Genomic DNA, 25,358 nt, shown 5'->3' on the forward strand with positions numbered 1-25,358 from the left:
GTAGCAATTGCCAAAATAAAAAATTAATCCTGAATACCAGTCCTCCTTAATGGGGCTCTGCAATCCAGAATAATGCCAGTACCTAGGCCCCTGTCCCATGAGGTGGGCAAGGCCCAGTTATGTAGGATCTACCCCAGCACTCACTTCTGCCCTGAATTAAGTTAGAAAGCTGCAAAGAGAACCCCCATCTAAGGCAGTGTGGGTTCAGCTGACAGCACTAGATTTGGAACCTTCTTGCCCTCATTCCCTGTCAAGTCCACCTGCTAAGTCTCTCTCCTATCCCTCTGTCTTCGTTTCCTCTGTTGTGGCCTTGGTCTGGGCTTACCATTTTCTTGCCTCAACTTCCGCAGCAGCCTCCTAGTGGGTCCACTAAGTGGGAACATTCCCAATGCTTGGAGACTCAGCTCCCGGGAAGTCCTGTTCTCCAACTCCCCAGCCCTCCCCTGTGCTCCCATAATTCCCCTCACACCCCTCTTGCTGCACTTACCATGTCCCCTGATAATGATCTACTGAGGCCGTTTCCACCCTACTAGATTGGGCTTCTCGAACAGCGGAGGATCCAAGCTCTCCTCATCTTTCAGCCCAGGACCTGACATTGTCTAACACAGTCACAGGCTCATAGTCGCAGATGATTAATAGCCCCAGGAACTGAGTTAAATATTTTGCACCGTTTTACCTTATTTAGTCCTTTTATGGTAGGCTTCCCCATTTTATAGATGGGAAAACACAAGCCAGAAAAGCTAAGCCATTTGTCCAGGGTTTCACAACTAGTCATCGCTGAGGTCAAGTCACAAGCTAGGCATTCCGTCCCATGCTCTCTAAGCCACATTGTGCTACACATAAAGTCCCTCGGGAGGGCAAAGACTCATAACTGCTCCCAGCGACTGGTACACAGTAGGTACTCAGGAATTGTTGAAGGAAGGGAGGTTGAGGGAGGGAATGGATGAGCGGGTTTCAGTCCCAACCTTATCACAAGCTAATTGTGGGACTTGATCGGAGCTTTTCAAAGCTCCAGTCTCCTTACTTCTTGGGGGTATCATCTAAGTCAATTACTGACTCAACGGTTTTTAAGCCAGACAGTTTTCATAGGCTGGACAGTGTGCTGGGTGCTGAGCTACTAAGGGAGCATGAACCCTTCACTTAAGGACTTCTCTATCACAGGTGGGACAACTACAACACAGTGTGACAACAGCGCTAACAGAGCTACATACAAACGTCTACGACAGTCCCCTGCCTGCACACCAGAAGCACCATGGAGGTGTGAAGGATAGTGAAATCTACAAAAAAGCAGATTACTGGGTGTCCTGCTTCACATACTAGTCCAGGTATCGGACTTCATAGAGATCTGCACCTTTCATTATTGTTGAGCTATTTCACAACTCTGTAAACTGCAGGAAGGAAGCAGAGTGCAAAGGATTCTTTTTTTTCTTTTTCAAGTAGGCTTCTAGCCCAGAGTGAAGCCCATGAACTCATGACCCTGAGATCAAGACCTGAGCTGAGATCAAGAGTTGGACACTTCCCACAACTCTATGGTCGACTAATCTTTGACAAAGCAAGAAAGAATATCTGATGGAAAAATGAGAGTCTCTTCAACAAATGGTGTTGGGAAAACTGGACAGCGACATGCCAAAGAATGAGACCGGACCACTTTCTTACACCAGACACAAAAATAAATTCAAAATGGATGAAAGACCTAAATGACAGGAAACCGTCAAAATCCTACAGAAGAACACAGGTAACGACCTCCTTGACCTTGGCTGGAGCAACTTCTTCCTAGACACGTCTCCGGGGGCAAAGGAAACAGAAGCAAAAATGAACTACTGGGACCTCATCAAGATAAAAAAACCTTCTGCACAGTAAAGGAAATAATCAACAAAACTAAGAGGCAGCCTACAGAATAGGAGAAGATATTTGCAAATGACATAGCTGATAAAGGGTTAGTATCCAAAATCTATAAGGAATCTATCAAAGTCAACACCAAAAAACAAATAATCCAGTTAAGAAATAGGCAGAAGACATGAATAGACACTTTTCCAAAAACAAGACATCCAGATGGCAAACAGACACATGAAAAGATGTTCGACATCACTCATTATCAGGGAAATAGAAACTAAAACCACTATGAGATACCACCTCATATCAGTCAGAATGACTAATATTAACAACACAAGAAACAACAGGTGTTGGCGAGGATGCAGAGAAAGAGGAACCGTCTTGCATTTTTGGCAGGAATGCAAACTGGTGTGGCCACTCTAGACAACAGTATGGAGGTTCCTCAAAAAGTTAAAAATAGAACTACCCTACCATCCAGCAACTTCACCACTAAGTATTTATCCAAAGGATATAAAAAGAAAAACAGATTTGAAGGGGTACATGCACCCCAATGTTTATAGCAGCAATATCAACAATAGCCAAACTAGGGATAGAGCCCAAATGTCCACTGACTGATGAATAGACAAAGAAGGTATGGTATGTATGTGTGTGTGTGTGTACATATACGTGTATATATATATATATATACACACATATATCATAGATAAAGGATGGAATATATATCTACCAATAGATAAGGAAAGCATATATATGTATATATGTGTGTGTGTAATGGAATATTATTCATCAAAAAGGATGAAATCTTGCCATTTGCAGCCACGTGGATGGAGCTAGTGGGTATTATGCTAAGCGAAATTAGTCAGAGAAAGACAAATACCATATGATTTCACTACTATGTGGAATTTAAGAAACAAAACAGATGAACATATGGGAGGGGGGGAAAAGAGAAAGAGAAACAAACCATGAGAGACTCCCGAAGATAGAGAACAAACTAAGGATTGATGGAGGGAGGTGAGTGGGGGATGGGCTATATGGGTAATGAGCGGGGGACGCCTGGGTGGCTCAGTCGGTTAAGCGGCCAACTTCGGCTCAGGTCATGATCTCGCGGTCCGTGAGCTCGAGCCCCGCGTCGGGCTCTGTGCTGACAGCTCAGAGCCTGGAGCCTGTTTCAGATTCTGTGTCTCCCTCTCTCTGACCCTCCCCTGTTCATGCTGTCTCTCCCTGTCTCAAAAATAAATAAAACGTTAAAAAAATTTTTATATGGGTAATGGGTAGTAAGGAGGGCATTTGTGATGAGTGCTGGGTGTTGTAAGTGATAAATCACTGAATGCTACTCCTTAAACCAATATTGCACTGTATGTTAACTAACTAGAACTTAAATAAAAACTTGAAAAGAAAAAAAATAGTTGGATGCTTAACTGACTGAGCCACCCATACCCCCTGCTTGTTTTTTTTTTTTTTTTTTTACAAATGATTCTTACGTGTAGAAATGTAAATAATTTTTTTTCAGTGGAATATAATTATTTGATTATTATCCTGTGGATACTGACCAATTTTGCATCTGTTTATAAATTAATTTCAGCATTCCCGATTGCCTGGATACAGCTGACCCTTGAACAACGGAGTTAGGGGAGCTGACCTCCACACAGTCAAAAATCCACACATAACTTTTGACTCCCCCAAAACTTAATAGCCTACTATTGACCAGAAGCCTTACTGATAACAAAAAAGAGTTGATTAACACATATTTTGTTATGTTATATATATTACACACTGTATTCTTACAATAAAGCAAGCTAGAGAAAAAAAATGTTATTAAGAAAGTCATAAGGAGGGGCGCCTGGGTGGCTCAGTCAGTTAAGCGGCCGACTTCCGCTCAGGTCATGATCTCGCGGTCCGTGAGTTCGAGCTCCGCGTCGGGCTCTGTGCTGACAGCTCAGAGCCTGGAGCCTGTTTCAGATTCTGTGTCTCCCTCTCTCTGACCCTCCCCCGTTCATGTTCTGTCTCTCTCTGTCTCAAAAATAAATAAACGTTAAAAAAATTAACAAAAAAAAAAGAAAGTCATAAGGAAAAGAAAATACATTTATAGTACTATACTGTATTTATTGAAAAAAATTTGCATATAAGTGGATCAGCAAAGTTCAAACTCGTGTTGTTCAGGGTCAACAGTATGTGTGTTGTTTGAGTCATCTGAGCCAGTTGTAACATCTTACTGGTTCCCTCATTTAATTAACAAGTTAAATAAATCTTTACCATGTGTTCATTTTATATTTGCATGGGAGTCATGCTTTTACCTTTTAAAAAAATGTATCCTTTAACAGGAGCTTTTTTAAAAAGCTCAAAGCCCCCACACAGACCTATGAAACCCAATCTCAATGGGTGGGGCCCGAACAACTGTGTTTTTTTTCAGTTTCCTAGGTGATTCTAAAGTGCAGTTGGAGGGGCGCCTGGGTGGCGCCGTCGGTTAAGCGTCCGACTTCAGCCAGGTCACGATCTCGCGGTCCGTGAGTTCGAGCCCCGCGTCAGGCTCTGGGCTGATGGCTCAGAGCCTGGAGCCTGTTTCCGATTCTGTGTCTCCCTCTCTCTCTGCCCCTCCCCCGTTCATGCTCTCTCTCTGTCCCAAAAATAAATAAACGTTGAAAAAAAATTTAAAAAAATAAAAAATAAAAAAAAAATAGGGGCGCCTGGGTGGCGCAGTCGGTTAAGCGTCCGACTTCAGCCAGGTCACGATCTCGCGGTCCGTGAGTTCGAGCCTCGCGTCAGGCTCTGGGCTGATGGCTCAGAGCCTGGAGCCTGTTTCCAATTCTGTGTCTCCCTCTCTCTCTGCCCCTCCCCCGTTCATGCTCTGTCTCTCTCTATCCCAAAAATAAATAAACGTTGAAAAAAAAAATAAAAAAAAAAAAATAATAAAAAAAAAAAATAAAGTGCAGTTGGAGTTCAGAACCACTGATAGAGGAAGGAAGAAAACTAACCTTGACTGAGCCCCTTCTGAATGCTCAATAGATCAAGTGGATCGTTATCTCATTCAGTTCTCATAAAAACCCCCGTCAGTTACTACCCATTTTCCAAGTGAGAGAATCAGAGAGGTTAAGTACCTTGCCCAAGGTCACACAGCTAGGCAGAGCTGGGACCTAAACGCAGGTATGTCTAATCCAAAACCCATTATATTTTTACTTCATCTAACATCTAACAGGCCTCCTCAAGTACGATGAAAACCAAATAAAGATGAGGTTTACTTCACAAGTATTTATAAAATCCCCACTGTGTGCAAGGCAGTGGCGAGGGCACAGAGGTGAGTAAGACTGGGCTCCTGCTGCATCCCCTAAAATTCAATAACGATCTTACAATGTATAATCCTCGTTCCAAGAGAACTGCTGCATTTTCCTCTTGTGCTCTTTCTAATTGTTAATACCTCTAGTCTTCAGACAAAAGGAAAATTTCTCTCACGCCCAGGTGTGAGAGAATCCTCCTTTCAGAAAGGGCTCTGCCACGTCCTCAATGTACTGCTCTCCCAAACAAGTTAAAAAAAAAAAAAAAAAATCCCTCTGGCTGAATTTTAGACGAACCCCAGTCCAGAAGGCACAAGCGTTGGTGCGGTCTCTCTCCTCACCCGACTCTCCACAGAGATGCAAGGAAAACACCCATTAGGGAAGATGACAGCGCTGCTTTTAAAATGGCACTTGAAGCTTCACTCGAGGGGAATTCCCTAGAGAGTGATCTCTGCCAGAGAAGAAAATGGAGTTCCCCTGGAAACAGGACTTGGAGCAGGACTCCAAGGACCCCCGAGATTTCCTAGCACAGGAGAGGGGGCAAGAGAGCCAGGCTGGGCAGTGATGAATTTCCAGCACGCAGGGGTAATTAACATATGCCAGTCACAAACAACTGTGAAATCTACAACCCAGGGATTTACTAAAGATGTTTTATAGCCTTCATTACTTTGGCTAATAACAAAGGGGGGAATAAAGGGAAAACTTGGGTTTTGAACATCCAAGAAGCAACCAGGTCTCCGTCAGGCCCAATTTACACACCTATTAATGACGCTAGGAAACAACCTAACTGATGTTTAAAAAAAATTCAATTTGGTTGTATTTCCTTCCACACAGAATTACTGTTTCCAAGCCACAAGGGACTTGGACAGATGAGGTATTAGCACCGAGCAGTGGGAACCACATGAAAGCATATAGTCTTTTTTTTTTTTTTTAATTTTAAAAATGTTTATTCATTTTTGAGAGAGAGAGACAAAGAGAGAGACAAAGAGAGAGAGAGAGAGAGAGAGAGAGTGCGAGCAAGCGTGGGGGAGGGGCAGAGAAAGAGGGAGACACAGAATCCAAAGCAGGCTCCAGGCTCCAAGCTGTCAGCACAGAGGCCGATATGGGGCTTGAACCCACGAACCGTGAACCCAAGTCGGACGCTTAACTGACTAAGCCACCCAGGTGCCCCAAAGCATACAGTCTGAATGACATATGGCAAATCCTGCTTGGGGGAGAAGGGGAGAATGGGTTAACCCCTCGCCAACCATAATCAGAGCCAACCCAGCCCTGAACACTCTTCCACCTCCCTGCCCCTCCCTCGGTCCATTCTGAACTCCTCTGTCCACACTCCAGGCTCTGCAGATGGCAGGCAGTATCTCACATTGCTCACAACCTGGGGCACAGGCCCCCAAACACCAGTGGACATGGGATTTCTCTGATGAACAAAGCTGAAGGCAAACCTCGAAATCTTGGTTTTACCAAGTGATTCTCATGCAGAGGGTCTTGGAGAACTGTTCCCGATGAGACAAGGGCAAGTGTGGACTGGGTAGGGCACGGTGTGAAACTGGGGAAGGGGCTGAGCGATCTGAAAGAAAGGTGAGGGGGACCTCCGTGGGCCCCGAAGCCTGGAATAGTCTCCCAGTAAGGGAGAAAGAAAGAGAAAGTACAAACAAGTAAGAAACCTGGAAATTAGGGTATTCGCCCTCTGAAAAGCTCAGTTCTTGTCCCTGGCAACAAAACCCAGCGGGAAAAGCTCCTGACATGCCACAAAAGATGCTCCCGAGGGCTCCTAAAACCTCTATGACTAAGCCCCAAGAATATCAATTAAGCAGCATTAATTACATATCATCAGTTCCAGTGAGACCCTCAAAGGGAAGGCAGACTTAAACCTTCTCTGAGAACTAAATTAAATGGCTCCCCGGGGCTCTGCTACACACAGAAGTTGAGAGTTACGGGGGCGGGAGGGCAGCTGTCCCAGCAAACTGCAAGGGCCACTGCAAGGCTGGGATTGGGAACCCCGGTCAGGCAAGTAAGGTCTTTTCGTTCTACAGCCAGCTATGAGGCCAGGAGGGGGTGATCTTCTGTCAAGACCTGGGCCTCCTGACCTCCAGGGGGGCATAGGGCTGGCAGTTAGGCGTGGACTGATTTGGCGGCTTATTCTCTGCTGCCCCCACCCCACCCCACCCCACCCCACCCAGCTCCTTCTCTGTCCTGCTCTACACTCCTGGGGATCCTTTTCCTTTTGAAGCCCATTGCCCTGGTTCCCTTGCCCTGTGGATTCCAGCTGGGTTTGGCCAATGGGAGGCCCTAGCAGATGGGACATAGGTGGAGACAGACATGGGGTTATTTCTTCCCACTCTGGCCCAGCCTCCGCACCACGGTTCTGGGAGGGGCTGCTCCCCACCTCACCCCCCCCGCCCCCCCAACCATGCTCTGCCTCTCAATCTCCTCTCACTACCCCTCAAGCCTGCGGTGAGAACAGCTCTCTGCTGTGGCTGGGCCTTGGGTGCTGCCCTACCCTTACGGGTTTCCTCAACCTCACCCATACCTTTGAAAGAAACCCATTACCTCTCTCTCTTGAGTTCAACGAACCGAGTAAACTCTCTCTCCTGCTGCTGCCCTGACTGATCTAGTTTCTCTCTCACAAACACCTTCATACACATACAATTTCCAACTCAACTGAACATAAACCAAGTCCCCACCCCACTCCTTCTGCTGAAACGCTGTGTTAACACTCATGTCACCAACAAAGGACGCGACTCCCACCCATGCAGCTGGGATGACAGCCTTCTGGGATGCAGGGTCTCAGCACTGCGGTCCCACCTAAGGACCCCCGTGGGAACTCTCGGGGATCACGGCTGCCACCCCCAGCCTCCTCCACTTGGCAGAAAGTGGCCATCCTGGCCCCATCCGCACAGTTGCCAGAATGAAGCCCAGGTGGGGAAGAACACCTACCAGATTAGAGACACAGTTTGAGGCTTTTAGTCAGCTCTAAGTGGGTTTGTGACACCCTGAAATTGAAAGCAAATGTCTGTCTGTACATGTCTGCGTTTTCTGGGTAGAGGAGCTGTGGTTTTCATTAGTTTCCTAAAGGGAAAGCATGTCTTCAGAAAGCTTTAAGAACCTCTGATTCTACCTTTGAAGACAGATCTTAGGGTTTCCCACACATGGCAGGAAGTGAGGCAGCAAATAAGAGAAGTAAATAGAACAGAGTCTGGAGCCAGGCTTCCTGGGTCCAAATCTGGCTTTGCTCCTCAGTGGCTGTGTGACCTAGAAGAAATCCCTTTGCCCCACTGTGTTTTGGTTTACTCTTCTGCAAAATGACAACTTAGCCGCACATTGTAGGGCTGTCGGAGGCTTACACGATTTGGTTTATGTAATGTACTTAGAAAGGCAGCCTGGGACATAAAATGAGCTCTGTAAATTAGTGATTCCACACTCTGGTCCTTCCTAAATCCCAAAGCCTGGCCCAGTCACCCAGGAAGTGTGTACCTCCCGAGTCTCCGAACTCAGCCTCTTCTCTGAGCTGTTGCCAGCCCTAACTGCTAACACTGCCTCCTCACCTTCCATGCCCGAGAGGCCCGGGCTCTGAGCAGTTTCTCTCCAGACATGTTCCACACACGGGCAAGGCCGAGGGAGAAATGCAGGGCTGCCCCTTTGCTCTTACCCAGCAGCTACTCTGTTAAATTCTAGGCTCTGGCCTCCCCGGGGGCATCCCACAAACTTAAATGCCAAGGCCTTTGCTAGAAAAAAAAGGCAGTAGAACGTGGAAGGTTTGCTTAGAGACCCAGGCCTGGAGAAGAAAATTCGCTCTCCTGCCGCTGGCTGGGAAGGCAAGGCAGAAGGACCCCTCGGGCTAGGAGGCTGCTTAGTGAGGGTGGGGAGGGGAGGAGAGTTCTTGACCCTCGCTAACCCTGCTCAGACACACGGACTACCAAGCTAGGAGGTACGAAGCAAGGCAGCCTGGGAAGAGGCTCTTTTCTCTGTTGCTTCTAGATTTCTAAAGTCTGGTCCCCTCCTCCCTCACAAACCACCTGCAAACCCCTGCAAATGCCCATGGTTGGGGGGCACTGGGGGCCAGGGCTATGGAGCCACGGTGGCGTACAGAGGTAGCCAGGCCATGGGTTTAGGACCCACACTGGCCAGAGTTCTGTTTCTCAGGAGACTACCTAGAATCGCCCCTCAGAGGGTGCATTTCCCCACTGCTAAGACAGCAACTCATTCCTTCTCCAAGGGAAGGACAGAAGGGAACGTGCAGGAAGCCTCACCTAGAAGGTCTGCTGCACAGTTGACCTTCAGTACTGACAATAACCCTCACGTAGCCCTAAAGTCAGTCAGGCACTAGGTGTTTTCCACATTTTGTCTCCCTTACTATTATCTCCATCTTACAGATGCCCAAGGTCATACAACTGGTGGGTAGAAGACACAGAATTCGAACCCCGGCAGTCTGTGCTCCAAATCAATAAGGAATTGATAGGGGCGCCTGGGTGGCTCAGTCGGTTGAGCGTCCGACTTCGGCTCAGGTCACGATCTCGCGGTCCGCGAGTTCGAGCCCCGCGTCGGGCTCTGTGCTGACCGCTCGGAGCCTGGAGCCTGTTTCGGATTCTGTGTCTCCCTCTCTCTCTCTGACCCTCCCCCGTTCATGCTCTGTCTCTCTCTGTCTCAAAAATAAATAAACACTAAAAAAAAAAAAAAATTAAAAAAAAAATAAGGAATTGATATAGTCACTAACCAATAAGAGGTTAATACTGTGAGTGGGGCTTGGACTGTGTCCTGTCCAGCCTTTACTCCTCTTATCTTCCTACTTTCAGCAGAACCTCTCGACTCCTTTAATGCTTGCCCTCTCTTCCACCTTGGTGACTCTTCCTGTGGGTTGGGGGGCTCTAGGTCACATGGCCCAGGTGAGTGTCCCCGACCTATTCTTCTGCTCACCTCCTACCCACACTTCCAACTCCCACAGACTACACCCCACCCCCCACCCACATACTCCTGGCCCCTCCTATGATTTCCATAAACATTTGTTGATAAACAAGTTGACCTGGAAGCTGAAGATTTTAGAGCTGGAAGGAACCAAATCCTCTCAACCAATGAGAAAAGACAGGCAGAGAAGCGAGCGGTGTGCTCTGACAGAGGTCACACAGCTAATGAGGCAAAAGGCTGTGACCAGAGCCCAGGTCAGGTCAGCTCCAGCCTGGAGCAGTGCCCTGTCCTCCCAGAAGCCTGTCAACGCCTCCTCTCTCAGGTTTCTCTCAGGTCTTCCTCCCATCAAATCCTCCTCCTCCTCTTGCTTTGTATCGTGACTCCTCATCTTCAAATCACTTCCGTGATCTCATTTAACTCCCCCCCCCCACCAGTGACCCCATGGAGACATTATGATTGTCACCCCCATTTTACAGATGAGAGAACGGGGCTCCAGGAGGCCAGAAGGACCTCCCAGAGGCACCCAGCGGTGGAGAGGGAGGACCAGGGCTCCCAGGAGTGATGGAGCCACTGTGTCCCATGGTGTTTACCACGGTCCCCTGCCTCAGTAATGAGTGGGTGGTTCTGCAAGCCTGAACAATCTTCACAGCCCCGGATTTAAGCAGCCCTTGCCTTTTTACAAATTACAGCTGGATGGAGCTCCAGAGACCTCCCCCCAGCTGCAAAGCCCCCAGTGGCTGTGCTGGCCGGGACAGAAGGAGACCAGAGCTGACAGACGGCTCTCCACCTCGAAGCTGCCCACCCTTTCCCAGTCGGAGCTCCCCTATAATTTTCATATATAATTGATGGCTCCTTAATTGGGGATTCTAAAAGCCCTGTGGCAGAGCCCAGCCCCGGCCCCTCATGAATCATGTTCACCGGGATTAAAATTAGAGGCCAGAAAGCTCTCTGACTCAAATAGAAATCGGAAAAAGGGGTGTGCTCGGTGCTGGGAATGGGGCCCGAGCGGGTGCCCGGGGCTGGAGAAAAGAATGGCCTGAGGTCTGGGCACGAGGAAGGAGGGCCTGGGTTTCCAGCAGGAGCACAAAGGACCTGGTTCCATGCCAGGCCCACATCATCTTCAGTCTGGAAAGCTCTCTGAGGTTCCCTCACTGGAGGAGTCCAGGATTCTGTGGCCACCCTGTTGAGGAAAACCAGGCCCCAAGAGAGGAAGGAGCTTGCCTAAACTACAGAGTGAAACTTCTGTGGCCTGATGGCCTTCCAGATCACTTCCTGTTCTGTTAAGGCCTCTGGGTGTGGAAGGGCAGAGGTGAGTGAGGAGACCCGAGGCTCCAAAGGCCTTCCCCGTTGCCCAGGCCTGGACGGAGAAGTTTCCCTCTCTGGCCCCAGACACCAGCATCGGCCAAGCTCATAATGAAAGACTTCCTGACAAAAGGCTTAGTTCCTAATTAGCCACTGTTCCAGATAATCTGTTAAAAAGTCCCAGTTCCTGGAGGGAATGGCCCTTTTACCAATGAGCCTAGCTGCCAAGCTGCTGGCAAAACACTCTCCACCAGCCTGCGCCCTGGTCTTGCCTGGGCAGGAAGCCCTGGGTCTGGCTGCAGCCTGTGGGGGGAGGGCCATGAGCAAGCCCCGCCCTAAAGGCACCTGTCCCCTAGAGCACCCTATAGCTCCTGCCAAATGGCATCAGGGTGTCTAAAATGATACCATCAATGGTTTTTTCCTCCAGGTGAAGCAGGGGTTCCTCCCTTCAGGACTTCTAAGGAGCCGTTATTGAGCATTTTCTCTTGCCAGGCGCTTTACATGAATTAGCTCCTTTCATCCTCACAGCAGGCTTGTGCACCGAGGCACTTGCCTAAGAGCCCCAGCTGGGAAGGTGGTGGCCCGGATTTGGACCCAGTCACCCTGACTTCGGAGCCCACACTCTCAACAGTTCCGCCACAACTGTAAAATGCACCGGGACACTGACACTGAAGAGTAAATAGGTTTCTCGGCCGCCAAAAGATCCGGACTAGAACCTCGGGGTTTAGCAACCCCCAGAGTTAGAAAGCAAACTCTCTTCCAGTGAAATCTTGGGCTCCTGTCTACCGTATTACACGGAACTAACAAAACGTCTCTGGCTGAGCAGGGGAAGGGGAGGCAGGAGCCAGGCACAAATTCACATCAAACCCTGAAGTTCGAAAAGCCCACTCTGACAGAGGCCTGGCCAGATGGGAAGACTCAGAAGACCACCTCACACCTCAGCTCCACCACTCTCTGGCTGAGTCACTGGGTGAAACGGGGACCCCTCTGTGCCTCTGCCCCCTCATCTGGGGTGTGCTGAGGGCCAAGGGGGATAACGGGGTGCTGCTGATGTAGAAACCGCACAGGCCACAGGAATGTCATTCGACCTCCTACTGAGGGAGCAGCAGGACAGGGGGCAGACCCTCCACCCAGCTTTGTCTGACAGTATTGCATAATAATATTTACAAGTATTGAGCACAGCCAGGGACTGTGATGAGCGATTCAGTCATTACGTCCACACCACAGCCCAACGAGCAGGCATCAGGATCCCATTTACTGATGGAAAAAACTAAAGCTCAGAGACTTTCAGGGAAGTGACAGAATCAGGATTTTAAGGGACACTGTGACAGTACCTTGCTGTGCCAAAGCAGGTTCTAAAGCCCTAACCCTGAGACAGTGAGCAGTGCCCATGACCCATCTAGTCCCCAAAGGCAGGCTTTCGTCCCAGACCGCCTGCTCCTGCTGATGGCAAGTGAGGGCCCTGAAAATTCAGCTGCATGACAAGAGCAAAGGGCATTAAAGGTTGCCCACGGGACCCGAGGCTCAAGAGGGACCTTTCTTTGCAGAGGCAGACTCCTCTCTGCAAAAATGAGTCCAGGGGCACCTGGGTGACTCATTCAGTTAAGTGTCCAACTTTGGCTCAGGTCATGATCTCGTGGTTCGTGAGTTCGAGCCCCACATTGGGCTCTCTGCTGTCAGTGCAGAGCCTGCTTTGGATCCTCTGTCTCCCTCTCTCTCTGCCCCTCCCTTGCTTGCACTAAAAAATAAATAAAAACATTAAAACAAAACAAAAACAAAGCAAAAAACGGGAGAGTCCAGAAAGCCAACCCCATTGCTTGCCTTGGAGTCCAGCTCCTGGAGAGGCTTGTCTCCTGCTTTAGGGCTTAGCAGTAATAATGACCATTCATTACTTTTAAATCTTTTGATAAAGGTCTATGTCATGTGACTGGGACCAGGTCCTACGCTGGTCATCAGACATCCCAAATTGGGCTCACAGCATGGTGGCAAAGGGTCATTTCATTTCACATTTAAACTCTTGACCATCGGAAAAACTGGATCCCCACTGCCCTTGCCCACTCCCGTCTCATCCCTGTACTCCACAAGACTGAAAACTGTCTTCCTGTTTCTGTCCTTTCCCCCACAATCTGCTCTGCACACAGTGGCCAGAGCGGTCTTTCTGAAACATAAATGGGGCTGCATCACTATCCTGCTCAAAACCCTCAAAGAGCTTCCCCTCACACTCAGAGCAGTGTCTGAACTCCTACATGGCCTATAAAGCCCTATAGGACTTGCCCCTGTAGACCTCTGCAACCATACCGCCCACTGTCTTCATTGTTCACAGCACTCAAACTATACTGGCCTTCTTTTTGTCCTTTGAGTGCAGTGAGTTTGTTCCTACCTCAGGGCCTTTGCACCTGCTGTACCCCCTACCTAGAACACCCCCTCCCAGACTTATGCATGACAACACTTAGCACTCGATTCAAGTCACCAGAAAGGACTCCCTTGGCCCCCTAGCAAAAGCAGTCCCCTCCTCCCTGGTCACTCTCTCATTATGCCGTTTTATCTTTTTCACGGCACTTATCGATCAATACCTGAAATTGTCCAGTTTCTTTGCTGATTACACTAAGCCTCTCCGGAGTAAGGACTCTGCCTGTCTTCTTCTCCACCATGTGCCTGGACCAGTGTGTGGCATATAGCAGGTGCTCAATCAATAAATGGTTGTTCACTGACTGCTGACTCTTTGGAAACCGATCAGACCTTGTACTCCCAACAGGGTTCCCAATGGGGCACTGCCCTCCCTTCCTCAGCTCATCTCTCACCTCTCTCTAACACAGCCTGGGCCACAGCCAGACCGAGGCTAGTTCACAAACACACGGGACATTCCCACCACCAGGCTTTGCTAAAGGCAAACCCCCTTCCTGGAATGCTCTTTCTTCTTCCCACTATCTTTCAAGTCCCAGGTCTGGTGCCACCTCCCCCTAGAAGCCTTCCCAGCCCTCCTGGATCTCTCCCTGCTGTGAAGCACTGAGAACTCACGTCCAAACTACTTGGGTGGATCCTGGCCTAGTTGTGGTCTGGAACTTGGGGCCTCTGAGAGGATCTGCTCCAATGCTCCCATCGAGATGAAGAACACAAGGCTTTTAAGTCCTTCCACGTCTGTCTGGTCTCCCCAGCTCCGTAAACGGTCTCTGAGGGCAGGAACCTCACAGCTAGCTACTGCTTTGCGCCCTGGATGGTATCACAGTCCCTTACTCAAGTTATTTCCCTTCTCTTGGCCTCCCCACTGCTATCTATAGAATGGGTTACCTGAGATAAAGCACCTAAACTGCCTGGTACATTGCCTGACACCCAGAGCCCATCAGTGATACTCTAACAAGAGCTACCTTTGACCAAGGGCCCATGTGACTCCTCCAGCTTATTTTATGTTCTCTCTAATCCTTAGATAATCCAACGAGGAAATTGTCCATCTCACAGTTAAGAAAACTGAGGCCCAAAGAGAATAAGCGTCTAGTACAAGGCCACACAGCTCTAAGTACCAAGGTCCTGACACAAACCCAAGAACTGCCCATGACACCATCTTCCTCTGTGGTTCCGCAGGGAGAGCACCCTGGTTTCCTAGCCACGTCACCTGGGCTAAGTTCTGTCACCTCTTTGAAGTCTGGAGATAATCTATACCTGCCTGCAGAGTCATTATAAGGATTAAGGACAAGTATAAGATGTGATGCTGGGCACACGCCAGGCACTTCTTAAAGGAGGCCTGCTGTTACATAGCAGATTTTCCATACATCTTGGCTGATTCTTTGAGTACTTTAAACAATCAGAGTTGTTGGGGTGCAATCTTGGCTACTGGGATAGGGGTGCCTGGGGAGCTCAGAGAGAGCCAAAGGTGGACCAGAGTTGCATAAAGGCATGCATGGGCGTGGCTGGAGGATTTCCTTTGGAGGAACAGCAGGAGGGTGGGAAGTACACCAGACTGGGGGTGGGGGTGGGGGTGGGTGGGGAGGGTGCTCTGAATGTCTGGATGCAAGAGGAGGGACGGAGCTATGGAAGAAGGCGGGTAACATGCTGTGAGGTAGGGTGGGAAAAGCTTGGAGTCAAACAGCTTGGCTTTTGTTCTCCTGTCAATAATATGTTATTTAAAATTATTATTTTTTGTGGGAGAGTGCTCCCCAAGCAGGGGAGGGGAGAGGGAGAAGGAGAGAGACTTATTAAACAGGCTCTGCGCCCAGCCCAGAGCCCAACGTGGGGCTGGATCTCACGACCACGAGATTATGACCTGAGCCAAAACCAAGAGTTGGACGCTTAACTGGCTGAGCCACCCAGGCGCCCCTAAATTTTTTTTTTTAAGTTTTTAAATTAATTTATTTATTTTGAGAGAGAGTGAGAGAGAAAGCGAGCAGAGGAGGGACAGAGACAGGTGGACAGAGGATCCCAAGCAGGCTCTGTGCTGACAGCAGAGAGCCCGATGCGGGGCTCGAACTCACGAACCATGAGATCATGGCCTGAGCCAAAGCCAGATGCTTAACTGACTGAGCCACCCAGGTGCCCATGAAATTATTTTTTTTGAGTGCGTTTCGTCCATCCCAGGAGTGGAGGTTACATTTGAGAAGCCCTAACTAGGAGACCTCACCTCAGATACAGGATCTCCCAGGCACCAGAGGACCCTATTAACAAAGGGAAGCTGGCAGTGATTTTTCAGAGCCAACGGGAAGGTGTGGAGAGACACATGAATGGTTTGCAGTGCCGCACAAGCGCTCATAAGCGCTTGTAGGAACACGGCCGGGACCTCACGCCTTGGGGGTGGGCCTGGGCTTCTGACACCCTCCGGGCTCTCCTGCCAGCGGAGGCTGCCCGACCCTCACCAGTGCTGGAGCGTCGTCTCTCCGCCTACCTCCAGTGAACCTTTCAGGCAAAAGCAGGTCCTGGAACCTGACTGAGCTTATAAGGACAAGCAGGTGAACAGGGGGCCGCATGCTAATATTAGATTAGAGTCTCACATAACCATTAGACTATATGAAATTGCCAACTTTTTTTTTTTTTTCTTTTCAGATTTTCAAACTGCAAATCCATATGGTTCCCCTTAGCATGCTGGTGCATGTGGCAGAAATCAGCCCGAGTCCTGCTTTCATGGTTGCGTAGGCTCCGGTGTCGAGGTTGTGTGGAAGCAGAGCTGTGCCTGCACCCACCTCTGACTGTGGGAGGCTGCTGGCACCTGCCCCAAAGGCCTGACAGCTGTGGACAGATATCCGGGGTTAGGTGGCTTCACAGCACATTTGAATCCCAACCCTGCACCGATTAACAGAGTGGCCTTGCACGAGCCACTTCAACTTTTCCAGCCTCAGTTTCCCATCAGGGACGTGGGCCGATAGGATCTCCTCACGGGTGGTTGCAGCATTAGAGGTGAGCCAGCAGAGCACACGGCAGGGGCTCCCTCGGTGGCAGTTCCTCTCTTACAGCCATTTTTTAGGGTAGTCCGAGTGGGAGAGGCTCTAACTCCAGGCTAAGAAGTTGATGATGCTTTGGGGCACCCGGGTGGCTCAGTTGGTGGCATCCGACTCTTGATTTCGGCTCAGGTCATGATCTCACAGTTCGTGAGTTCGAGCCCCGCATCGGGCTCTGTGCTGACAGTGCAGAGACTGCTTGGGATTCTCTCTCTCTCTCTCTCTCTCTCCTCTCTCCCTGCCCCTCCCTGGCACTCCCTCTCTCTCTCTCTCAAAATAAATACATAAACTTAAAAAAAACACTATGTAAAAAAAAAAAAAAAAAAAAGGTTGATGTTTTGTTTCAGAGGCTTGGGAAACAGGTGAATTCCTGAACTGTGATTTTAAGAGCCATAGGAACCAGGAAAAAAAGCCCCTTTCTGTTCAGAAGGAGCTAAAGGGGAGAGAAAAAGTGCTGGCTGTCAGGGGTGAGCAAGGGGATGACCTTCAAGGCCAGAGCCAGAGAAGATGATGGGGCTGTGCAAGGGGGCAGGAGCCAGACAGGCCATCACTTAGAGAATCAGGGTTTTGTGGGCAGACTAAGAGGAGACACCCCCGGACAAACACCAAGGGAACAAAGGCATCAGCGGGGCAGAGAGTTGCCAGTGTAGGATGCTGCAATGCTGTCTGGGCTCGACACCATGATGAAGGCACCCCTGGGTCCACCCTTTCCTGGAAGAGCCCCTCCTGATGAAGGACCCTTCCCATACAAGGTTGAGATGTTTCCCTATAAGCCCTTCTCTTCCTGGAAGCCCTCACTCCTTGGAGCCAACTGGGTCCTGAGGTTCTAGGCTGAGGAGGGGACTTAGCCCACAGGGTCTCCAAATATAGCTGTTTCCACTATGACAGAGTGCCTGGGCACTCAAGTTGGGCAATGGCACACTGCAGTTGATATTTCGAGGCATCTGCACAAGTGTGATGTTAGCTGGTCCTTCGAAGAAAGACTCCTGGCCCCATTTGACAGATGAGTAAGCTGAGACTAAGAAGATAAAGATCTCGCCCAGGTCACATAGTCAGAAATCTCAGAGCGGAGATGGGAATGCAGGGTTCCAGACGTCAAATTCAGAGCCTCGTCTGACCAGGCACTGGACTGTTATTCACGAAGCACTTAGAAAACAGATCTAGAAACACGGGATGGATTATAACCAGATTATGCAGATCCTTGGTGGCTGAACAGCCTACCTCAAAAAGCAACTAGAGAAACGAGGTCAATCTGGGAAAAGGTCTCCAGGGGAGGACCACAACGCTCTATCCCGTTCAACCCCGTATCGTTCGTGTGGACAGCAATGGCAGCCAACCCAGGACCTTGATCTTGACCAAATCAAGATGCTGAATGCACGATCGTAATTCAACATGATCTTCACAGCCATACAACAGACTGAACCTATCAAATGACAAATCTACTGAATAAATGAAGATAAATGTAAACTCTCACACTGAGGTTCAAAAATTCAATCGCGAAGTCTGAGCCAGGGGAATCCTGTCTGGAGAGCAGTTCGTGTGAAAAAGACACAGAAGCCCCACACTCAAGATGAAATCAGTCAGAAACACCAGCCAGAAAGGCCGGTGAAATACTAGACGGCACGACAGATGTACGACCTTCAGAAACAGACACAGAATCAGGGACCTGAGGCAGGAGCATGACCGTCTAGTTCAAGCCCCAGTGAGGAGGGAGCACACCCATGATGCTCTGGACTAGATAAGTTAAGTGGGTGCAGCAGGACACCCACTCTGGGAAGAACACTGATGAATGGACACATGTTCCAGGGAGTGTGGCCAGACTGGAAAAGGGACATGAGACAGTGATAGAAAGAGGAAGTACGGATAGAAATGGTCACATTCTAAATCTGCCCAAAATATTGAGCTGTCCTCAAATATTGAGAGAAAGAGCACGTGCAAGAGAAAATCAACTTATTGTGTGCACCTAAGGAGGGTCGAATTTGGGATGAGTGGAATTCTGCCCTTTATATATAACTATTATAGTTTTTACCACGTCATGTTCTAGAAGTTACTTTTGCATTTAACCTCTGTGCTTCAGTTTCCTCCTCTGTGAAATGGGCCAATAATAATAATAGTAATAATACCTTCTGCATGGGGTTGTTGTGAGGATTTAGTTGCTAACTACTTAGAACTGTGCCCCGTGCAGCACTGTTATAGATGTGTTTGCTGTTAGCATTCTTATTGCTGTTACTGTCATTATTGCTATACCTTCCTGAATCAAAAATGAGCTTCTAGGGGCGCCTGGGTGGCTCAGTCCATTGAGCAACCGACTTCGGCTCAGGTCATGATCTCACGGTTTGTGAGTTCGAGCCCCACGTCGGGGGTCTGTGCTGACAGCTTGGAGCCTGGAGCCTGCTTCGGATTCTGTGTCTCCCTCTCTCTCTCTGCCCCTCCCCCACTCATGCTCTGTCTCTCACTGTCTCAGAAATAAACATTAAAAAAAAAATTAAGGGGCGCCTGGGTGGCGCAGTTGGTTAAGCGTCCGACTTCAGCCAGGTCACGATCTCGCGGTCCGTGAGTTCGAGCCCCGCGTCGGGCTCGGGGCTGATGGCTCGGAGCCTGGAGCCTGTTTCCGATTCTGTGTCTCCCTCTCTCTCTGCCCCTCCCCCGTTCATGCTCTGTCTCTCTCTGTCCCAAAAATAAATAAACGTTGAAAAAAAAATTTTATAAAAAAAAAATAATAATAAAAAAAAAATAAAATAAAAAAAAATAAAAAAAAATTAAGAGGGGCGCCTGGGTGGCTCATTCAGTTGAGCATCTGACTTCAGCTCAGGTCATGATCTCACGGTTTGTGGGTTCAAGCCCCACGTCAGGCTCTGTGCTGACCGCTCAGAGCCTGGAGCCTGCTTCGGATTCTGTGTCTCCCTCTCTCTCTGTCCCTCCCCCGCTAGTGTTCTGTCTCTCTCTGTCTCTCAAAACTGAATAAAAAACGTTAAGAAAAATAAAAAAATAAGACAATTAAGAGGGGCGCCTGGGTGGCTCAGTCGGTTAAGCATCCGACTTCGGCTCAGGTCATGATCTCACGGTCCGTGAGTTCGAGCCCTGCGTCGGGCTCTGTGCTGACAGCTCAGAGCCTGGAGCCTGCTTCAGATTCTGTGTCTCCCTCTCTCTCTGACCCTCCCCCGTTCATGCTCTGTCTCTCTCTGTCTCAAAAATAAATAAACGTTAAAAAAAAAATTAAGAAAATGAGCTTCTCTGGTTGTAGACAGAGTTGTCTCGTGCCCCTTTGTGTCCCCAGCAATCTACCCTGGCACACAGTAGGTATCCACACATGCTTGTTGACATTTAGAGATGAACTGTCATTCCCAGCCAGTGTGAAATGTTCCAGGAACTGAGGTTGCTCAAAAATAGCGCTCTGGCAGGGATGTGTGGGTGTGGCCGCCAGAGCTCATGCCCCACAGGTGGTGTGGTTCGATCAGCGGGACACCCTAAGATTCTATAATACCATCTCCTCCTCTCCAAGGGGCCCTTGGCCAGGACAGCTGCCTGGCAAGTGAGGGGCAGGCATCACCTGCTCACACACGTTTTAAATGGGGAACTAAGAGGCGCTCCCTATGACGTCCCTGCTCCCGGTGAGAATGTTTCTGGGACCCTTCCTACCTGGTCATCCTGCCTTCCCTGGGACAGCCAGAAGGCCCTGGCAAACTCTGATGCAAGTAGTGCTCAATTTCCTCAGCTAAAATTACATCTGGAGTCAATTTTCATAAAATGCATTGACAGATTTAGGTTCTGGAAGATGGAGCTTTCTCAGAAGGCATTAAAATGACCCAAACGGTTAGGATCAGCTGCAACCCGGCAGCCAGGGGCTGAGAGCACAGCTTTCCTCCTTCCGCAGCCTTGTGGGAACCCGGGGTCTGGACCCTGCCTGGAGAGACTGCTGTGCCTGCGCTTGACTCCTCCCGGTCACTGGATGATTACCTCTCGGCCAAGGTTCCACTAACAGACGTTTTGCAGTGAACCAACAGGTGGGAATCGGTTCCTGTTTATGAACAAAAGCAGTCTGCCATCCCGGGGGCAGCTCCAGAGATAGATCTGGATGGTTCTTTAAACTTCCCATTCCTGATACTTTCCTCTGTGGGTCACAGAGAGAATTAGGCAAAGAAATAGGGCCTCAGTATGTCTGAGTATGTCCCCCCTTCTCCAGCAATAGCTTGAAGCCTGTGTCCTAGGGGTACCCAGCTGGCTGAACTCTGCCGCCATCACCCCTGAAGGCTGGGTATGGCGTTGATTGTCCACGGGGCGGCCTCCTTGATCTCTAGGGGCCCTCCTGCTCTGACATTCTGACCCCGTGACCCCAGCTGTCCCCAGCCTGACCGCCATGAGCTCCCTGAGTCGCCTCTTCCTGTACTTTGCCAGCCTCGCTCATCTGCTCGCTGTCCATTCTGGACTGTCTCCCTTTGCCCCTCTGGATCCACTCTCTTGGCCACCCTGCTCTGTGCCCGGGAGGCAGACCTGTGTGGACTGCGTCAACAGTCCCCTACCCTAGGTCTTCCAGTGGGGTGATACCGGGGGCCGGGGCGGGGAGGCACTGGCAGGAGAGCAGAGGGTGGAAAGAGAGTGAGGTTGCCCGGGGCCCCCGCTCCTCCTAGGAAGTCCCCCTGGGGTTCTGCGTCCCCTTACCTCCTCAGGCCTTTAGTAGTAACAGCTTTCTGCTGTTGCCAGCCTCATGATTCGTCACCCCTCGCTGGTTTCCCTAAACCCCGAGGACTCCTTTATAAACAGCCCCTTATTAGCTCCTCCAGCTGCCCAGGACCTGGACTGACCTGCTCATTCCGGCCTCCCGCTGTGCCTTCCCTTCTACCAACATCTTTGCTGCTGGGCCCTTGTGCCGTGTCCCCCAGCTTGAGTGAAACCCTGCTCCTCCAGGTGGGTGCTCCCACTGCACTGGGGCCTAGCGCCCTGCCTCCACCACCTGAGGCCAGGCCTGCCCCTCTCTATAGAATGAGGGGGTGGAGCGGATGATCTGGAAGTTCCTTCTGACCCATGTTCTCCTCTGCTCTACGGCATGCACCCCTTAGCCCGATGGCTTGTGCTTAGTCACACTGGATTTTTAAGAGTCCAATGAGCTAGCAAAGTGCTTTAGCTAGGGGAATCTGGGTGGCTCAGCCGGTTGGGCGTCCGACTTCGGCTCAGGTCATGATCTCGCGGTTCGTGGGTTCAAGCCCCACATCAGGCTCTGTGCTGACAGCTCAGCGCTTGGAGTCCGCTTCCGATTCTGTGTCTCCCTCGCTCTCTGCCCCTCCCCCGCTCGCACTCTCTCAAAAATAAACAAACGTTTACATAATTTTTTTAAATAAATAAATAAATGAAAGTCCAATGAGCCATCAAAGTGCTTTCGCTAGGGGCGCCTGGGTGGCTCAGTCAGCTGAGCATCCAACTTCCGCCCAGGTCATGATCTCGCAGTTCATGAGTTTGAGCCCTGCATCGGGCTCGGTGCTATCAGCACGGAGCCCACTTCGGATCTTCTGTCCATCTCTCTCTCTCTGCCCCTTCCCCATTTGTGCTGTCTCTCTCAAAAAATAAATAAATCTTTAAAAAAAAAAAAAAAAGTGCTGTAGCTAAACATGGTGTCCTGGCTGTAACTCTCTCTCTCCTCTGAACTCCCACTTTATTCCCACTGATACTTTTTTCTGTCACCGTTTCCTCTGTTGGGATTATTCCCACATGTGAATCTCCCCTTCCAGGCTGCAAACTCCATAGTTCCAGCTTTTGGTGAGGCTCTATTTTTTTTGACTATCTCCCTCTTTCCCCGCTGCACCTGATAGGTTGCCTGGGACACATAAATGCTTACCGTTGCAAATATTAACCGACGGGGGAGGGACCGGGTGGCCCTGAACGCTCTGGATGATGCCATACAAGGGTATTTACTGAGCAATGACTGCCCACCAGGAACATTACATCCCCATCTTGTTTCACCCGCTCTCACCACAGGCTTACCAGGTAGGTGTTATCCCCATATTACAGATGTAGAAACTGAGGCACAGAAAGGGTAAGCAACTTGCTCCAGATCCCGCCTCCAGAAAGGGCTGGAGCCAGGAACAAAGCACAGGGGTACCTGACACCAAGGCCTCCCACCTTTCCTCTGCTCCACCTGAGGGTGAGGGGATAACGATACAAGGTGGACAGTCAGGGACCCTGACCCAAATGGAGACAAGTCTCAATTACTGAATGTAATTAATCGCTAGCAGGGCAGTGCCCTCAGGAAGAGGCCCGTCCAGACTTTTCCTGAATGAATCACTACGACATTAACACATTGCTGCTTTCTGTGAAGCTCGGCCAAAAGGCTTCAAAAGTAATTAGTTCACTTAAGTAGGCTAAACGTTCCCCCAGCAATCTGGTTTACACTGTAATTGGCTTAGGGTCTCAGAGAGGGCGAAAAAGGTAAAGTTTAGCCCAGCCCCTGTGGAAATACTTCCCACACATTTTATGGATAAAATTCACCCCCTTCGGCCACTTGCTCCTGCCCCACACGGGGGCAGGGGTAGGAAGCAGGGCAGGTGACGCCCTGGCCAACCTGACAAGGAAGGAGGTTTGTTAATCAAGTCTGAGTTACTGAGGCTTTTACTGGCTATTCTCATGCTGGCCCTGTCGTCCAGGAGGGACTCCCCAGGTTCTTGGCAGAGCTTGGAAGGCAGACTAAAGAGTTGGGACTTGATTCAAAGCAGAGAAGAGTCACTGAAGGTTTCCAAGCAAGGGCATCACCTAACTGAATGATCACATTGGTCAGAAACCAAGGGAAGGCTGGTGTAGATGAGACATGGCGCCAGCTGCCATGTCCATGTCTTAGGCCACCACACGAGATCTTTCTTTCTTATTGGGCCTGGATTCCCTCTGTCTCCCCCTCAGACTGGGGCTCCCTGAGGGCAGGGCTTCGTCTCCCCCCTCAGACTGGGGCTCCCTGAGGGCAGGGCTGTGTCTCCCCCCTCAGACTGGGGCTCCCTGAGGGCAGGGCTGCGTCTCCCCCCTCAGACTGGGGCTCCCTGAGGGCAGGGCTGCATCTCCCCCCTCAGACTGGGGCTCCCTGAGGGCAGGGCTGTCTCCCCCTCAGACTGGCACACAGAGGGCAGGAACTTTTCCCTCCACCATGTTTCTTCTTGCCATAGCAGGGACAAAACTCCATGCTCTTCAAGCCTTGCTATCCTTCCCAGCGGCTCAGATGCTGCGCTCCCAAACACATCAGGTGGGATGTCTCCAGAGTTAGACAAACAGACACATAATGAGGGCCAGGCGATGTTTCCAGGGTGGGGAAGAGTTAGCCACCTACCTCCCGCCACTGCTTGTTCTCCATCCCTTGAGTATACATGACACATACTGTGGGGAAAGGAGAAAAACAGGGTTAAGACCCCAGGCCAAGAGGAAGGTGGGGGCCCCAGATGGGGACAGCTCTGGAGGGGGAGGCATCTCAGGAGACTCTGACCTGGGTCGCACCGTTTACGTCTGGAGCCGGGGTGGGGGTGGTCAGCTTGGAGAAGGGGCCTAGAACATAAGCATGTCTGGGAGAGGCACCCTTTTGGAGGAGGTTAGGCCAGAACGTGATGGAGGGCACATGGAGGACTGAGTCGCAGAGACGGGAGAGGACATCTGCATCCTTTCAGACCCCAAGGCAGTCTCATGAGGCCTTGTACCATCACCAGCCCCACCTCACTGATGGGCACACTGCGGCCCAGAGGCGGCCAATGACCTGTCTGAGATCATACAGTCGACTGGCATTGCTCAGGGCTAGCTCCCTGGACTGCAAAATCAGCGCTCATCCCCGCCCCTCCCCGCCCCAGACCACAGCCAGTTGGGGCTCTAAAATGTACCGGTCTCCCTGGGACCCAGAACTCCTGGCCTCAGACACCCCGATCCCTGCCAACCCCCTTGGTCGTGTTGAATCTTCACCAGTTCCTGCAGGCTGGGAAGGGTCAGACTCTCCAGTTCTCCTCCAGACAGTACCAGTAAAACACTAAACAGCCTGGATGCACCCGGAGTGGTGCCTGGCACATAGCACGCAGGAAGGGCTCCAGGGTCGGCCGCCGCAATCGGTCGGAATGGCGTTGCTGTTGTTGTTACTGTTATTATGGTCAGAGCAGGACTTACGTGGGTCGGACTTGGAAAACATGTCTTTGTCCAAAAGGTTCCTGAAAGAGCGGGGAGAGAAGAAGAGTTAGCACAGCCAGAGAGGAGGCTCTCGGGGGATTCGGGCCGATGTGAGACGCAGAGGCTGCCTCAGGCCCGCTGCAGGCAAAACCGGAAGAGAAGACGGCTCCTTCAGGACAAGATCATTAGGTGCTCATTAAAACCGGCATAGGGCGGGCGGGCCCTGGAGGTCCCTCAGCTCAGCTTCCTAAGGAGCGGGGCTCCCCACCTCCCACCCCAACCAGCCACACACACTCTGGGCACGCTGGATCCCGCAGGACCTCACTCTTGAGCCAAACCTCACTCTGCCCAATGTCTTAGCCTGTTCCAGAAATTCTCCTGTCACTAAATAAATAAATAAAGTAAAATACATAAAGTAAAATCCAGCAAACAAAACTTAGCCACCTTGTGTCCCATTCTCTGAGGGCTCTAGTTACAGCCAGTTTATTCAACCCTCTCATCTATGCCGATA

General features: G+C 50.2%; 1 protein-coding gene across 2 annotated transcripts in view; it reads right to left on the bottom strand.

Annotated features, from left to right (window-relative positions):
* The window catches only part of CPNE5 (copine 5), a 96,525-nt gene that overhangs the window by 55,209 nt on the left and 15,958 nt on the right, over positions 1-25,358 (bottom strand). For both annotated transcript variants that reach the window (XM_086706713.1, XM_086706714.1), the window contains exons 2-3: positions 24,848-24,888; positions 24,033-24,079 (exon numbers count right to left, since the gene is read on the bottom strand). In XM_086706713.1, the coding sequence (XP_086562839.1) occupies positions 24,033-24,079; positions 24,848-24,888 (88 nt within the window). The remainder of the gene's footprint in view (positions 1-24,032; positions 24,080-24,847; positions 24,889-25,358) is intronic.

This window comes from Puma concolor, chromosome B2 (genome assembly GCF_028749965.1).
Source record: "Puma concolor isolate L17-30 chromosome B2, mPumCon1.1.hap2, whole genome shotgun sequence".
Classification (NCBI taxonomy): Eukaryota; Metazoa; Chordata; class Mammalia; order Carnivora; family Felidae; genus Puma; species Puma concolor.